This window comes from Carassius auratus, chromosome 30 (assembly GCF_003368295.1).
Source record: "Carassius auratus strain Wakin chromosome 30, ASM336829v1, whole genome shotgun sequence".
In the NCBI taxonomy this organism is placed as follows: domain Eukaryota; kingdom Metazoa; phylum Chordata; class Actinopteri; order Cypriniformes; family Cyprinidae; genus Carassius; species Carassius auratus.
Genome location: NC_039272.1, coordinates 248,348 through 265,224, shown reverse-complemented (window position 1 = coordinate 265,224; position 16,877 = coordinate 248,348). Strand labels below are relative to the sequence as shown.

General features: G+C 39.9%; 2 protein-coding genes across 5 annotated transcripts in view; both read right to left on the bottom strand.

Moving 5' to 3' along the window:
- Window positions 1-8,896: 8,896 nt before the first annotated feature.
- Window positions 8,897-12,033, bottom strand: LOC113048735 (uracil nucleotide/cysteinyl leukotriene receptor-like). Its single transcript, XM_026210555.1, has 2 exons — window positions 11,272-12,033; window positions 8,897-10,086 (listed from the first exon to the last, which is right to left on the bottom strand). The coding sequence occupies exon 2, from the start codon at window positions 10,068-10,070 to the stop codon at window positions 9,150-9,152; it is 921 nt and encodes a 306-aa protein (XP_026066340.1). The 5' UTR covers window positions 10,071-10,086; window positions 11,272-12,033; the 3' UTR covers window positions 8,897-9,149.
- Window positions 12,034-12,709: 676 nt separating this feature from the next.
- The window catches only part of sapcd2 (suppressor APC domain containing 2), a 32,020-nt gene continuing 27,852 nt past the window's right edge, over window positions 12,710-16,877 (bottom strand). For all 4 annotated transcript variants that reach the window (XM_026210553.1, XM_026210551.1, XM_026210552.1 and 1 more), the window contains 3 exons: window positions 15,988-16,089; window positions 15,808-15,912; window positions 12,710-14,675 (listed from right to left, as the gene is read on the bottom strand). In XM_026210553.1, the coding sequence (XP_026066338.1) occupies window positions 14,547-14,675; window positions 15,808-15,912; window positions 15,988-16,089 (336 nt within the window). In that variant the 3' untranslated portion in view covers window positions 12,710-14,546. The remainder of the gene's footprint in view (window positions 14,676-15,807; window positions 15,913-15,987; window positions 16,090-16,877) is intronic.

Below are 16,877 nucleotides of genomic sequence, written 5' to 3'. Positions count from 1 at the left end.
GAAACTGCATGTATGCCAGATCTGCACATGCACCAGAATAATAGTGAATACAAAAGCTCTATTACCTTTACAGAATATTAGGAAATGCTGTTTTTATCATCTGCATATTATATTCAGACAGGTGTACAGTACTAACAACTAGCAAGAGATAATACTGACTGTAAATATCACACTGCTAAAAATGACCATGATCTAAATATCTGAACTGGATAGTTCACCCAAATAAGAAAACTCTGTCATCATGGATCAACATGAGTGTTGCTGTGAGGAACACGCACCTCGTACTGTAAGTACTCCTCTCTCTGCCGAATCTCCTCCAGCTCCCGGGCTCTGCTCCTCCTGCTCTTCCGCGCCTCCTGCTGGAGAGACGTCAGGTCCTGCTGGAAACTGTGCAGCATGGCTGCGTGCGACTGCAGCTGTTTCTCCTGATGGAAACAATAACAGATGCAAATACGCTAATGTAGTTTTATGGCTTTTGTGTATTCAGTGATACTGTCCACTGCAAACGAGTTAAAATTGTTTTAAATCATGACTGTGGACAGAGAAAGCTCTTACCAGCATGAGGCTGGACTGTGTAGCGGGCAGGATCGGTCGACAGAACTTCTTCTGAGAGCCGACAGCAGCGGGGAACGGAGGCGAGGAGTACAGCGCAGACACCAGGTTAATCCGGCCGATCCAGGAGTTCATCTGCTCCGTGGAACTGAAGGAGACGTGACGATCACTGCTTTGTTTTTGTTCTGTTCTCTGAGGTCCTCTTACAATGATATAAATCAATCAATCACCTTTATTTATATAGTGCTTTAAACAAAATACATTGCGTCAAAGCACTGAACAACATTCATTAGGAAAACAGTGTCTCAATAATGCAAAATGATAGTTAAAGGCAGTTCATCAATGAATTCAGTGATGTCATCTCTGTTCAGTTTAAATAGTGTCTGTGCATTTATTTGCAATCAAGTCAATGATATCACTGTAGATGAAGTGACCCCAACTAAGCAAGCCAGAGGTGACAGCGGCAAGGAACCGAAACTCCATCTGTGACAGAATGGAGAAAAAAACCTTGGGAGAAACCAGGCTCAGTTGGGGTCAGTTCTCCTCTGACCAGACGAAAACCAGTAGTTCAATTCCAGACTGCAGCAAAGTCAGATTATGCAGAAGAATCATCTGTTTCCTGTGGTCTTGTCCTGGTGCTCCTCTGAGACAAGGTCTTTACAGGGGATCTGTATCTGGGGCTCTAGTTGTCCTGGTCTCCGCTGTCTTTCAGGGCAGTAGAGGTCCTTTCTAGGTGCTGATCCACCATCTGGTCTGGATACGTACTGGATCTGGGTGACTGCAGTGACCCTCTGATCTGGATACGGACTGGATCTGGTGGCTACGGTGACCTCGGAATAAGACAGAAACAGACAAATATTAGCGTAGATGCCATTCTTCTAATGATGTAGAAAGGGCTAATATGGTCATACTTCCTGATTCTAGTAAGAACTCTTGCTGCTGCATTTTGGACTAGCTGTAGTTTGTTTACTAAGCGTGCAGAACAACCACCCAATAAAGCATTACAATAGTCTAACCTTGAAGTCATAAATGCATGGATTAACATTTCTGCATTTGACATTGAGAGCATAGGCCGTAATTTAGATATATTTTTGAGATGGAAAAATGCAGTTTTACAAATGCTAGAAACGTGGCTTTCTAAGGAAAGATTGCGATCAAGTAGCACACCTAGGTTCCTAACTGATGACGAAGAATTGACAGAGCAACCATCAAGTCTTAGACAGTGTTCTAGGTTATTACAAGCAGAGTTTTTAGGCCCTATGATTAACACCTTTTTCTGAATTTAGCAGTAAGAAATTACTCGTCATCCAATTTTTTATATCGACTATGCATTCCATTAGTTTTTCAAATTGGTGTGTTTCACCGGGCCGCGAAGAAATATAGAGCTGAGTATCATCAGCATAACAGTGAAAGCTAACACCATGTTTCCTGATGATATCTCCCAAGGGTAACATATAAAGCGTGAAGAGTAGCGGCCCTAGTACTGAGCCTTGAGGTACTCCATACTGCACCTGTGATCGATATGATACATCTTCATTCACTGCTACGAACTGATGGCGGTCATATAAGTACGATTTAAACCATTTAAACGATTTAAACCATATCAAGACTTTTACATCAAAAAGCTTCATAATTTAGAAGTAATAGGCTATTTTATGTCCTGTTTTTGACCTCCTTATCAGAACACTCTATTTAAATAGACACGGAGGATTATAGATTTGGAAGTAAAAGCCCACTGCTGTGTTTGGCTGTATATTTGACAGTCTACACCCTTCACAGATAGACGCTGCTGTGATTTAGGTTAAAAATGCATAAATATTCAGTACATATCAAACGATCTGTATAAAACAATATTGATCATGTAATAAAAACAGTTCCTAACACTTGTGTGTTGCAACATTACTGTCAGATCCAATAAAGTCACACAGCATCGTCTTTTAGTTTCAATCCTTCTGAAAATCCTTCATTAAATTATGCCTTGTTTGTAAACAAATCTACAGTAAAATGCTGAACAAAAGACAGAGTTCTTTGCAAAAACATTGCAAACATTGTCAAAATTACCTATTTTTCTTTTATGCCAAAAGATCATGTTCCATGAAGATATTTTAAATTTACTACCGTAAATATATCAAAACATATTATTATTAGTAATATGCATTGCTAAGAACTTCATTTGGAAAATGTTAAATGTTATTTCATCAATATTTAGCTTTTTTTGTTTTTTTTGCTCCCTCAGATTCCAGATTTTCAAATAGTTGTATGTCAGACAAATATTGTTCTCCGAACAAACCATACAGGTGCATGTCATATAATTAGAAGATCACCAAAAAGTTGATTTATTTCACTAATTCCATTCAAAAAGTAAAACTTGTATATTATATTCATTCATTACACAAGACTGATATATTTCAAATCTTTATTTCTTTTCATTTTGATGATTATAACTGACAAATCCCAAACAAAGGACAATCCCACATTCAGTATCTCAGAAAATTAGAATATTACTTAAGACCAATACAAAGAAAGGATTGTTAGAAATCTTGGCCAACTGAAAAGTATGAAAATGAAAAGTATGATCATGTACAGCACTCAAAACTTAGTTGTGGCTCTTCTGTCTGAATGACTGCATCAATGCGGTGTGGCATGGAGTGGATCAGTCTGTGGCACTGCTCAGGTGTTATGAGAGACCAGGTTACTCTGATAGTGGCCTTCAGCTCTTCTGCATTCTTGGGTCTGGCATATCACACCTTCCTCTTCACAATACTCCACAGATTTTCTATGAGGTTAAGGTCAGGTGAGTTTGCTGGTCAATTAAGAACAGGGTTACCATGGTCCTTAAACCAGGTACTGGAAGCTTTGGCACTGTGTGCAGGTGCAGAGTCCTGTTGGAGAATGAAATCTGCATCTCCATAAAGTTGGTCAGCAGCAGGAAGCATGAAGTGCTCTAAAACTTCCTGGTATACAGCTGTGTTGACCTTTGACCTCAGAAAACACAGTGGACCAACGCCAGCAGATGACATGGCAGCCCAAACCATCACTGACTGTGGAAACTTTACACTGGTCCTCAAGCAACGTGGATTGTGTGCCTCTCCTCTCTTCCTCCAGACTCTGGGACCCTGATTTCCAAAGGAAATGCTAAATTTACTTTCATCAGAGAACATAACTGTGCACCACTCAGCAGCAGTCCAGTCTTTTCTGAAGCGAGACGCTTCTGACACTGTCTGTTGTTCAGGAGAGGCTTGACACAAGGAATGTGAAGCTGAAACCCATGTCTTGCATACGTCTGTGTGTAGTGGTTCTTGAAGCACTGGCTCCAGCTGCAGTCCACTCTTTGTGAATCTCCCCCACATTTCTGAATGGGTTTTGTTTCACAATCCTCTCCAGGGTGCAGTTATCTCTATTGCTTAAACAACATTTTTCTACCACATCTTTTCCTTCCCTTCTCTCTATTAATGTGCTTGGACACAGAGCTCTGTGAACAGCCAGCCCTTTTTTACAATGACCTTTTGTGTCTTGTCCTCCTTGTGCAAGGTGTCAGTGGTCGTCTTTTGGACAACTGTCAGGTCAGCAGTCTTCCCCATGATTGTGTAGTCTACAGAAATCAGTCTGTGTGTAATGAATGAATATAATATACAAGTTTCACTCTTTGAATGGAATTAGTGAAATAAATCAACTTTTTGATGATATTCTAATTATATGACCAGCATCATTATATGACCAAGCTTATTTATACAGCTTTCACATAATGTATAATGTAAAAACTTCTTATATGTCAAAAGATCAAAAGAATGTTGATTTCACAGTTTTTGACCCCTATAAATGATTTGGGTTTAAGGAGACTCTGCACACAAACTCTTCAGTCGGCTGCCTGCAGGCGAAACATGTGCGGCCTTTTGGAGTAATTCAGAGCTTGCTCCGCCAGAGCGTGATGAACACTGACCACCTCCTCTGAGCTCTGGCAGTCCTTCACATAATCATCCTGGACAGACAGAGACACAGATCACCAACGGCCGTTTTTACTGATACTTGTATTGATGCTTTGGCAGGGTTCTATAAAAAGCAGATATGCTAAAACACTTTAAAACTCTCTGGCTGTCCATATGCTTTTAGTTTCATCCCACTAATATCCAGCATCAGTATCTGCCAACAAACCTTCTGCCGGTAAAGCACCATTCCCTTCAGCATGGCATAAAACGTCTTCCAGCTTCGTTTCCCCCATGGAGCTGCAAATCCGTTCAGTTGGTTATCAGTAGCCACATTTCCACTGTCGGGCCAGTGCGAGCCAGGGCTTGAAGCAGGCCGGCGGGGGGTCATAGTCTCGGGCCAGTAGCACCGAGGCCAGAATAGTGCAAGGTTTCCACAGTCAGGGCCTAAAGCTCCACTGCGCGTCGCTAAAACACGCACTTTACACGCCTCTCACGAACAACATCACGCAACCTCATCATTTCACCAACAAAGAGAAGTTATCAGAAAACTAATAAGAAATAAATCACTGGAACATGCGCGATCACACACGAACACGATAACAGCGGCCGTTCATTAGCATGCTTTGTTAATTATTAAAATTCAAAAGCATCGATGTTTTATTATATGATACATTGATCATAACTAATTAATTTACTAGGACCCAAAATTAATCACACAGAAATAAATGTATTTGTATATTATTTATTTATTTTATACGCTTATGAAAATAGCCTGCTTATTCAGTCGAGTCTGTTTCTGTTTATTTGTAGCCACAATAGCCTATAAATATCACATTAAGAATGAATGAAAATATCTGACAGTGGAAACGCAATAGCACACCCGCTTTAAGCCTGACTGTGGAAACGCGGCTAGTGTGTGTCAAATGTTCCCTGTCCAGTGCTTGAGGGATCAGGATGCTCAACAAATTTATTAGGCATGTAAATAATTACAGAATAATGACTGATGATGAGTTCATTTGGGAGCTCTGCTAGATTTTTATAAAACAAGGAAAAGTACACTTTTAGATGAACAAGGCAATAACAGATGGCACTCATGGAGGTAGAAAAACAAAGTTCTTCTTGACCCAGTAGGATTGCTTGTAATGTAGATTTAAATGCAAAAATCACGAGAGTCGACTGTGTCGTGTAAGGGGACCTGCGGTGTATGTAGATAAAAAAATGCTCAATCTAAGGTAATAAAACATAACAGTTTATTAAGTAAGCTCTTTATACAAATATCTTCTGTCTAAAGATCTTTGTAAATATTACACATTGTGCCTTTAAGACAAGTCATGTCACTTGGCGACCATCTTTGAAACTCCTCTCAGTGCAACTCCTATCTCTTTGAATGGGGAAACATCAAATTCTTCAAAACTGTTTACTACACAATTCCAGCAGCTGTCTGTTATCATCTGTGATGTAGCTCAGACAGTTATGGATTTATGTTAGCTCTGCTTTGTTCCTCTGCAAGAGTTTTAATCTTTGGAGATAAGCCATAAGTTGGCCAGCCACTAGATGATTTTGTGTGTTTTGCAGAAGATGAAGGCCATGTTGTGGCTCAGCTTGACTTTTCAAGAAAAACTTTTAACCGGACTATACAGATTTACTGAGCAGCTGTGTGAAATCGCCACGACACGCTGCACTTAAACAGGAGCTGTGCAACAACACCGTATTTATTTGTGAAGTCTGACCCAGACACGGAGGAGAGAACTGTCCGATCCTCACACCAGTAGAGAAACCAAATTAGAGGACTCTGAACGTCACGCTGTATTTAAACGTCCTTTAAAGCCCAAGATTAGCACGAACGAGTGTGATGTTAAAGTAACGGTAGTGACAGACAAACACTGTACCTTCTCTGATGAAGAGTCCAGTGCAGATGGTCTGTCTGACAAGGGGTTTTCTGGCTCGTTCCACATGATGCCGTCTCCAGACTCCTGCAGTCAGTGTGACAGGGTCCAGTCTCACACCGCGGTAAAGACACGCATCTGCGGTCAATGCAGGAAGAGCTACGGTCACCAGGGCCAGCTGCACACACACCTGCCCACACACACCGGAGAGTGACCGTACTCCTGCACTGTCTGTGCAGAAACATTCACCAGTGCCGACAACCTGCGCAGCCACAGCCGAGTGCACAGCGGCGAGAAGCCGTACGCCTGCGGTCAGTGCAGAAAGAGCTTCAGCCGCGCCGGACACCTGAAGAGACACGAGCTGGTGCACAGTAAAGAGAAGCTGCAAGAAGAAACACCTGAAGCTGCACACCGAGAGCCAAGGCCTCCAGTTACACATCTGCACGTCCCTCAGCATCACTTCATACAATAAACATGTGCAATCCGTTGGGCTGATGAAGGTTCCTGTGACTGAGCATATAATTTTGACTTGCACTGACATCAAATGGCTAAAGCAAGGCTGTCAAACTCTATTCCTGGACTCTGCACAGTTTACCTCCAACCATGATGATCCAGATAAGCAAGGTCTGCAGGATAACTGTAAACTTCCACCCAGGTGTGAGTTGGAGCTGTGGCTCTCCAAGAATCGAGTTTGATACCTCTGAAGACCTCTTATCATCAGCACACACCCTGAACTAATGTAGATCAGTCTTCATTCCTGTCTGTGACTCTTTGAATACATTAATTAGAAATGAATGCTGACGTCTTGTATGATCTGGTTATGATGCGAGCACATCTTAGATAAAATGCGGTCTTTGAATCTTATATATTTATTAGTTTGAGCCCCAGCGATCATTACTGAAGACTGTAAGATCTGTCAATGTTCATGAAGCTCAGTCATATTAACCCCATAAAGCTGCTGTATCATATTTGAGCATGAATTACTAAGGAATGATCAAACTTAGCTGTTTCACACAATTTGCTCCATGTCTTCTGTCTCTTATTGATAGTTTCAGAGTGTTTTATTCAGTTTATTTTATTCAGAGCTCTTTTAGTGTAATTGTACAAACGTCCAGCTTCAGCTGGAGCCTCTGGTGTCAAATCTTTCCTGATTGTGATCAAGTAAAGGTCAGAATAAGGTCAGTAATATCTCCAGATGATCTCTTACTGGACTGAAGCAGCTCAGCTTTACTTGATTCTCCATCAATCATGTTTTAGAGTCTCAAATCTGATCCTCGGGATCTTTTGAGGGGCATTTGTTTCCAGAAGCTTTACTTTTACTGTTTCTCAGTGTACTCTCAGAAATAAAAGTACAAAAGTTGTCACTGGGGTAGTACCTTTACAAAAGGTATACTTTTGCTCTAACATGTACACTTTACATACTAATGTGTATCTTTTGAAAACGTATCATCCCAGAGACAGCTGTTGTGCCTTTATTTCTTCAGTCACTGCATTACTGGAGATATAGAGTGGCAAGTGATATTTAGATTATTTATCTGCTATACTTTTATAAAGATCAAAGTTTTGTTCAGTTTGAGTCTTGGAATAAAATGGAGCTGTTTTTCCTCCATATTCTTTCTTTATCAGACTATATGTGCCATTAAAACCTTTTTTATCTGATGCTCAAAAAATACAGTCAGACATTTCGGCAGCAAGACTTCTTCAGTGAATCATGAATATATACATATACATTTCATTTAAATTGTTTTTTAAATCACTGATTGTAAACTACATTGGCACAATCATCAGAGACGGACCAGTCAGAAGTAATGTAAATGCAAAGCTTTTTAACCTCCATCAGCGTGTCCCTTTAGGGGCTCCGCAGAGCACTATTTATACAGATTTGGGAATCTAAAAAAGTGTGTATTTGGATCAGGATAATCCTAACCAATTTTGTTTTGAAATAAAAAAGAAAGCACAAAGTTAAGATGGGTTATCTTATCCTGGAGCTGCACTTCACCAGTCAAAAACAGCCACTATGTTAATCCTGACAGAGTTAGACTAACCTGTTAGAAGACTAAGACTAGTGTGAGCAGCTGTGAGACGGGCCACAGGTGTGCATCAGTGACTGTATGACAGAGCGCTGAACGTGTGCGGATCCGACAGCTGAAAAAAGGTTAAAGACACAGTGTAATTAACAGAATAAAGCTGACTTCATTAAACTTCTTACACACTAATAATGAGACTTCCACTCATTAGCACGTTTTATTGTATCACAGAAAAAAAAGTTCAAATGTTCTCTCCCTAGTTTGATTTTCTGTAGTCAACTTGTTTCATACAATGTACGCGACAGCTGTCTTGAATAAACTGAAAGATAATCCAGAATTCACAGAACACAAACGCCCTTATTTAAGTGAAAATCCACTAAATAAATATGTAATATAGTAATTAACAACATTTTACATGCACAAAAAATGCAATTGTCAGCTTTTTCTGCTTAAGCATAAAACAGCTGCAGATTCTGGTCGGAATGAGTCTAATATAGATACATTACACATGGTTTGGCAGGAAAAGCATTTATTTATTAATTTGTAATACGCATGCAGACCAAAGCACTGTTCTATTAACATACAAATTCATAAAGTAAACCAAAATGGATAAATTAAAATACACAATCTAGCTCAGGCTAATGACAAATGATAGTTCTTAATAGCAGCTTTAAAACTGTTTGTAGACGTGCACAAACCTACAGTACTGTGTGCAGTGGCTCAGCTCTAATCAAGTGAAATCCTCTGAGAGCCGGCGCTCACCGACTGACGGTGTAAATGAGATCAGCGCTTGGGTCAGTGTTTTTGGAGCAGTAGCGTAGGGCTTTGGGCAGTTTCTCCCGTGACAGATACAGAACCGGCTGGATGCTGCTGCTGATGTCCATGAAGCCAAAGGCGATGTAGTGGATATAACAGCGGAAGACATCCGGAGAAAAATACTCTTGGAAGGGAAAGAGAGCCACCGGTGGGAAGTAGTTAAACACAATGATTGCCAAGATGATGAGGACCATCCTGAAGGCCTTCTTCTTGACCGGGTGTCTCTCGTCTCGACCTGGAGCCGACTGTCTCAGAGCCCAGAGAATGGAGACGTTACAGAAGAGCATGAACGCAAACACCACCAGGATCATGACGGTGAACACCTTGTCAAAGTTTGGGATACTTCCCACACACTTGGCTGCTGCGTAGACCAAAGTGAGGAACCAGACGCCAGCGGCGCAGACGGAGCGATGCCGCTTGTCCTTGAGCTCAGTGAAAGTGATGGGATGCCGCACGGCCATATATCTGTCCAGACAGATGCAGGACAGGAAGAGCGGCGACGAGTCTTTAACACCGTAGAAGAAGCGTAGGACATACCAGGTGCTGCTGGTGCTCATGTAGACGATGTTGGCCAGCTCCAGCGGAGGAATGAGGCAGAAGAATGCATCCAGCACGGCCAGGTGGACGATGAAGATGTCTGAGGTGGACGAGTCGCCCTTGTTCTTATGAATGAGCCACAGAACCATGATGTTGGCCGGGATGCCCAGGAACATGTTGATGAACTGCAGCACCAGGTAGAAGATGAGCACGATGGGCATCTCTGCACAGCTGCTGTACACCGTCTGCTCGACCGAGACGTTCAGAGGACGCTGACTGAGGAGCAGAGACGAGTTGATGAGTCTGAAGAGCTGCAGGATTGCCATCGTTCCTCTCAAACAGCTGAAACACACAAACAGGTATCAAATGCAACCCAAATCTTGCTTTGTGCTTCATTCAGAATCACATCGAACAACAGAAACCTGCTCCAGCTTTCACCGCAGTCCTGAGTCAGTCATGAATGAGTGAATGTGTAAAGTGCTTTGGATGGCCATGGGGTCTGTTGAAAGCGCTATATAAATGCAGTCCATTTACCATTGATCGAAGTCTGTTCTGTACGGCTGGGACTTAACAACTCAAATTCATCTACATGGACATTCATTCTACACTCATTTAAAAAATGTACTGTATATTCCTCAGTCAAACATTAAAGTCTTGACAAGGAAAAACATAATTGTTGTGGTTCATTCATTACAGCAGTGCATGATGCAGAAAATCACCAGTGTTTTTCAGGAAACTGATTTTAGAAAAATATCTTTGTTTGAAATATGAAATAGTATTTTAAAGACAAACATCTTTTATTCAGTAAGAAACTTACAACAACAACAGTAATAATATATACCGAAAAAATTGTATAAAACACAATCTTATGTGACTATAAATTACATACTGTATACATTGAGTGTATATATATATGTGTGTGTGTGTGTGTGTGTGTGTGATCCTTGACCACTAAACCAGTCATAATCATACATTTTACAATACTGACATTTATACATCATCTGAAAGCTTTCCAGTGATGTCTGGTTTGTTAGGAGGACAATATTAGAAAGTCTGGAATCTGAATTCTAAATACTGAGAAAATCATCTTTAAAGTTTTTACAAAAAATTAAGTTTTGTTACATTTACAGTCAGAAATTTACAAAATATCTTCATGGAACATGATCTTTACTTAATATCCTAATGATTTTTGTCATAAAAGCATAGAATGTGTACTGTGCTACTGATGACTGCTCCTGTGCTGCAGGACACTGATGTCGAGGCAGGTTTATAGCACTTCATTACAGATCATCTCAAAGCAACTCCACAGAAATAAACCGCATCAGTGTCACACATTTTTCAGTTTCAGGAATCTTTTAAATCATTTTAAATATCATTACTTTAAAATGAACTGTAAAGCAGCTCTACAGAACACTACAGTTTCATTAATTCAAGTTCATCAGCAGCTGTCTGCTGTGTCATTTATTCCATCATTAAAGCTAAACACAGACAGTCCTGTCAGCAGATATTATAAGCAGCATCTCTTACCTTTCATGAGTTCCTGTGGTCCCAAAGATGATCTTCAGCCGCAAGAGCTCGTATCAAGTTTTTGGTGGCACCCACAGCTCTAAAGCTTTAAACTGAAGATGCAGACGACACTTTCAATCCCATGATTCAACACCGCAGAGAGCTCCAGGAGCCAATCAGAGCCAAGCGTTCTGGAGACTAAAGGCCAATATGGAAATATGTGGTCTGAACGGTTCTCTTGGAGAAGAAACATTTGCATTTTATTGAGATTATAAAATACATAACATGCTAACATCTACACATATTTACTGGCTCCGTGAAGAACGAGTCTGGATGGTGGGATTCGTTCAGAAAACATGTAGTGGCAAGTCTTCATCATTAACAGCGATTGGCAATGATGCAACTCGCCATTGGCTCCTGACGGAAATTTGGTGGTAAACAACTGATGCAACCGTCCATTAGGATACTTCTGAAATTCAGTGTAACAAAGTGTCATTTGTTACGTGAAGATGACATGGAGCTCTTCATCCATCTGGAAGAAAAAGACAACACCTCTTTACCTCAAACAGACACACCTTTGTCATCTTTAACTTCTCAGTTTTCTTCATCAACATGAAACCTGCTGAATAAACACAAGAACTTAAAAAATGACTTCTTAAAATACTTACATCATTCTATTAAACACAGCCTCATATGAAGTATTCATTGCAGATCATATCACAATCTTCAGATATGTGACAATCTCTGCTCGGCTTATTTGATTATTTGATTATTGATTGTAAAGTTAAGGGTAATGCCAAATAAGATATGAGAGATAAAACACTATATTACATTAACTAATAAAAAAGAAAAATCAGAAAGAGACACAGAGAAACTGGTGATTCAGAAAGTGATTAATTCGTAAACATACCACTGAACTCTTCTGACTGCGTTTGTAGGAGGAGAAAGAAAATCACATTACTACACTATTATATTGTTGATTATCAGTCCCACAATCAAATGTGGAAAATAAACAATATTGCGTAAGTCTTAGGCATGTTTCGAGACATCTTTTGCATCTGTTCACCAGTAGGATATGAATATTAAAGTGATTTATTAAACATTCTTTTTAGCTTTCATTGTAACAATCGAGTAATATTTGTGTAGGGTCCAGATGTGGTGTTAGATCTGAGCATCATTCAGTTCGTCAGGATTCACATGAAGAGACTGAAAAACCTACCTAATAGACCACTGAACTGAAAAGTTTCAGGTATCAATTAACATGTTAAAGATTGTCTTTAAAAACTTTGCTTTTGTCCCAAGTCGACGGGAACGGTTCAATTATTATTTCAGAAAACATAATTTAAAACCATAAAGTATGCAATACACTTATCTACAAATCAACAAGAGAAAGAAACAACTTAGCATTTATAGGCCAAGTGTTAATTGATTCTGAAGAAAATGTCACAAAAACAGAATGTCAAGAATAAACACGGCTTGTTTTAATAATGGAAGAGTTTGTTGTGGATCACATATGCAAAAAGAAGAGGAGTGTTGAGAGTTAAATCAAGTTTGATGAGATTCACATGTAAAACACACAGCTGCGGCAAATATACAACCTCTAATGACATTAGTGCTCTTCAGCTTCATTGATTGTTCTCCTGTAGAGTCTCTTAACGATCATTTAAGGATCATTTTTCCAAAGCACCGTCGCTCAGCATCGCTCCCTGCAGATGGAGGAAAAACACTGCCTTCTTTCCACTCTATTTTTCATCTGATGATGTTGTGAACATGGACACACGTTCAGCTCCTGTAAAGCTTATTTATTCCATGTGATAACTGAAAACACGAGCCACGGTGCAGATCACCAGAGGTGAAGTTATTAGCAAATCTCATACAGCACACGGTTTAAATGCTTCAACTCAAAACTGGAAAGAAAACAACAAGAGGACAGACTGAAATGAATCATGTGTTTTAGTGCCCCTTTGTCAAAAGCTATATTTCACCACATTCACTGTGATCTGATGATGATGTAATAACACAGTCATCTGCGGTGTAAAACACATCCACAAACATCCTTTCCTTCTCACTTTGTGTCATCAGGTTCCTGTTCTTTCTGAAATGCGCCTTCATGCCATGACGTGCTTTACATATGGCTGTATAATATAGTAAATATACTCTGGAAACATTAACAGAAATCATTCCTATGGAGTCACGGTTGTCTTTCATAAAATCACAAAATATCCAGCACAGATTCATGTTATCTTGGAAATCTTGTTCTATCTGTCAGGTGAAATATAATTCAGAAAGCCAAAGAAAGAAAAAAAAGAATATGAAACCCTTCCAGCACCTAAAGAACTGAGAGACAAATATTAAAGAGCAAGTTTTACAGGAATATTTAAGGTGATTTTCAACATAATATCTATAGAGGGCATCTGTGAGCAGCTGTCAATCATTATGAGCTCAAATATCAGTCGCTTTGCTAAAGAATGAATCCAAGCGTTTCAATGAAAACAAGCTTCATGTTTCTGCTTTTAAATGATTTCCATGATTAAAAATGTCCTTCTAAATAAACTGGAGTAAGAGTCCATTTTCTGTGGTCTCTAAGAGCATGTCACAGATGAAATTATATTATTATTATTCTTCTGAGAGAAGATTGAAGTTTTTTTAATCAAAGATTCAAAGCCAGACGAGCGCACCCGACTGGAACAGAATCAAATGCTCTTGAGGTTTCTCTCTAGTGGAAGATGCAAGATTTCTCTGATCATTTTCTTCATTCTTTTCTTACAAACTTCTGTAAGTTCACATTCAGATCCACCTCCATCCAATCAACAAGTGATGGACTACATTTACATTTAATCATTTTGCATTTAGTTTTTCAATCACAATAGAGATGATCTATCACTGCTTGTGCTACATCACGTCTTCAAGAAGACTTTTACCTTACGTGTCACCTGTAATGGAGAGCAATTAAAAAACACTACTCTTTCAGAGAAAACGGCACACTTGTTAAAGCTTCGCAGCTAAAATAAACCAAATGAAACCAAACCAAAAGGAAAAGTCTATATAAGTACCTGCCCTCACTAACCAACTGTTCAGATAAAGGTTCTGTTCATGTCGACTATACAAGAGAAGGCCTCGGTTCAGACGTGTTTCTCTGTTCCACACTGGGATCCAGTTTATTCTTCTGCTCATCTCATGTACATGTGAAATCATGAGCGCTCCTCGTGAGTCATGTTCTGATGCCGTAGATTGGCTGTGGTCCACTCGGTCTCAGATGATTGAGTGTGGAGTGTGATTGGTGATGTCTGATGCTGTCAGATGAAGGTGGAGTCGAGAGCGCTGCTATCATGAGCGCTACGAGCTCGAGCTTCAAACAGCTGCTTGATCAGAGCCGATTTCTCCTGCTCCAGCTGAGTGATGCGCTCACTTTTCTCTGTTACCTCCTGCAATGACAACACCACGTCAGAATTCACACTAGGATATTCCAGCATTCAACTTCATCTCAAGAGACCTGACCACATTCAACAGAAGAACTGAAATATTAACAAGCTAAATGGACACTTGAGTAATGATGCTCAAAAACTGCTGCGGGTGTGTGTTCACGGCGTGTGTGTGTGTGTGTTCACGGCGTGTGTGTGTACACTTTGGATGGGTTAAATGCAGAGCACGAATTGTATGGGTCACCATACTTGGCTGTATGTCACACCACTTTGTCAAATAGAACAGAACAAGCTGCTGTAGACAATATGACAAAACATTATGCTTCTGTTAATCAGAAGATTGTTTCGATCTCTTATTTATACAATGGAGAAAGAGGCATTAAATGTGTGTGAAGTTAGGATCTGCTGATAGCCGTGCTGTACACGTTAAAAACAGTGGCACACTTAGTCTTCATATGAGCTTGAATTTATAAAAAGAGACCCAGAAGCAACTTTTCCACAAAGTAGTAAAACACTTCATGTGCAGTAATGGATCACACAGCCATTTAAAAGAATATGACTGGCATATTTTTCAGAATATAAGTTGTATTTTGTTGCAAAGGGTCCATGGGATCATCTGAGGGTTGTCCTGTGACAGAGACTTCAATATTTGTATAACTCCAGTAAGTAAGGCTCTCAAGGCTATTTTATTCCCTTAAACATTAGATTAAGTGATTATTTTCTCTTTAATAGAAATGATGACAGTCTATTTTTTTCAACAAGTCTGCTGTGTTTGCAATAATAATGTTACCTGCTTGACAGAAAGGGTTGCCAGGTTTCACACAAAACCAGTCCAATTGCTACTCAAAACTAGCCCAAACTTTCGAGGGGTCCCTTGATGAAAATCACGTTCCGTGGGCTAAATATCACATTATTGAGGTCACAACCCACAGCAACAGTGATGATGTAGCCTAATTCCTCAGGAAACAGCTCGAAGTTGTTTAATGTGGCTCGGTCTCTCTACTGCACTATTATTATTATTATTGTTTGTCCACTTCAAAAATTGCTCTTGAGAAATTATGTTTATTACAGACTGAAAACCATCGGTCATATCTGATATTTATGGTGTGTGTGTGTGTGTGTGTGTGTGTGAGACCTGTGTGAGGAGCCGGTTCTGCTCCTTCAGTATGTGGATGGCCTGAGGAGGCGCAGGAGCAGGAGGAGCAGGAGGAGTGTTTGAGGAGCCGGTGGATGGGAGGGTCTGGAGAAAGGCACATTTTCAATCAGCTCAGCAACAACAATATTATATCAGAGTGAAAGGAGATTTTATACCAACCTCCCCAGAGAATGAGAGCAAATCGCGGAGGCAGCGTGTGACATCCTGTAGTTTAGGCAAAACAACATCCAAACGACTCTGACCAGATTCAGCCAAAAACTCCTAAATAATGAAACACAATGTCAGATATTTGATTAAAGTTGAAGATTTGATTACTGGAACTGATGAATATTTATGTTAACCATTAAAACACAGTGCTGTTGATTTATGTCTAATACTGCAATAGAATAGGAAGTTTGAATTTTTGTGATCATGTGTTTTATGATGATCAAGCTCCTGGAGAACACAGCCCTGTAGCTGAAGGAACTGGATCAGGTGTGTTTGAGTCAAAGCTAAACTCAGGACGGATCTAAATCCAATGCTCGGTTTGGTGCCGCTTCTCTTTGAAGCTCCTTGAAGTGATGGATGACGTGAATCATCATTGTCTACTAGGGCTGTAGATTTGACGATATATTGGATAGACGAAATAAAAAGTCTATTATTTCATTTTTTGCTCTATCAATTATTTTGTGGTGTCAAAAAATACATTGTTTACAGTAATACTTATTCATCATTTGGGTTACTTTACACTCCATCACGGGGCATGAAGTGGAGACAGAACCAGATGGAGAACGAGCAACCCTAACAACACTAGGATCTCGTTCCTAACACCAGGGACTACATCTATAGCATGGACAAGAGCTTTTAAGCACTGCGGTTTTAGAACACAAACAACAGAGCTATATGCATGCGCTGTCTTTGTGTGTGAGAGGAGTGTGCATTTTTTGCCGCTTTATTGGCTTTGAATGATTACATAAACACACTTATATGTGTGATAATCCCCGTCTTTGCAAGTATCCTCATAACTACAGTGATTTAGGTCTTAAGAGAGAGTAAACAGCTGAAAAAGA

Excerpts from the sequence above, each read along its gene's own strand:
- LOC113048735 (XM_026210555.1), bottom strand. The coding sequence starts at position 10,070 with ATGGCAATCCTGCAGCTCTTCAGACTCATCAACTCGTCTCTGCTCCTC.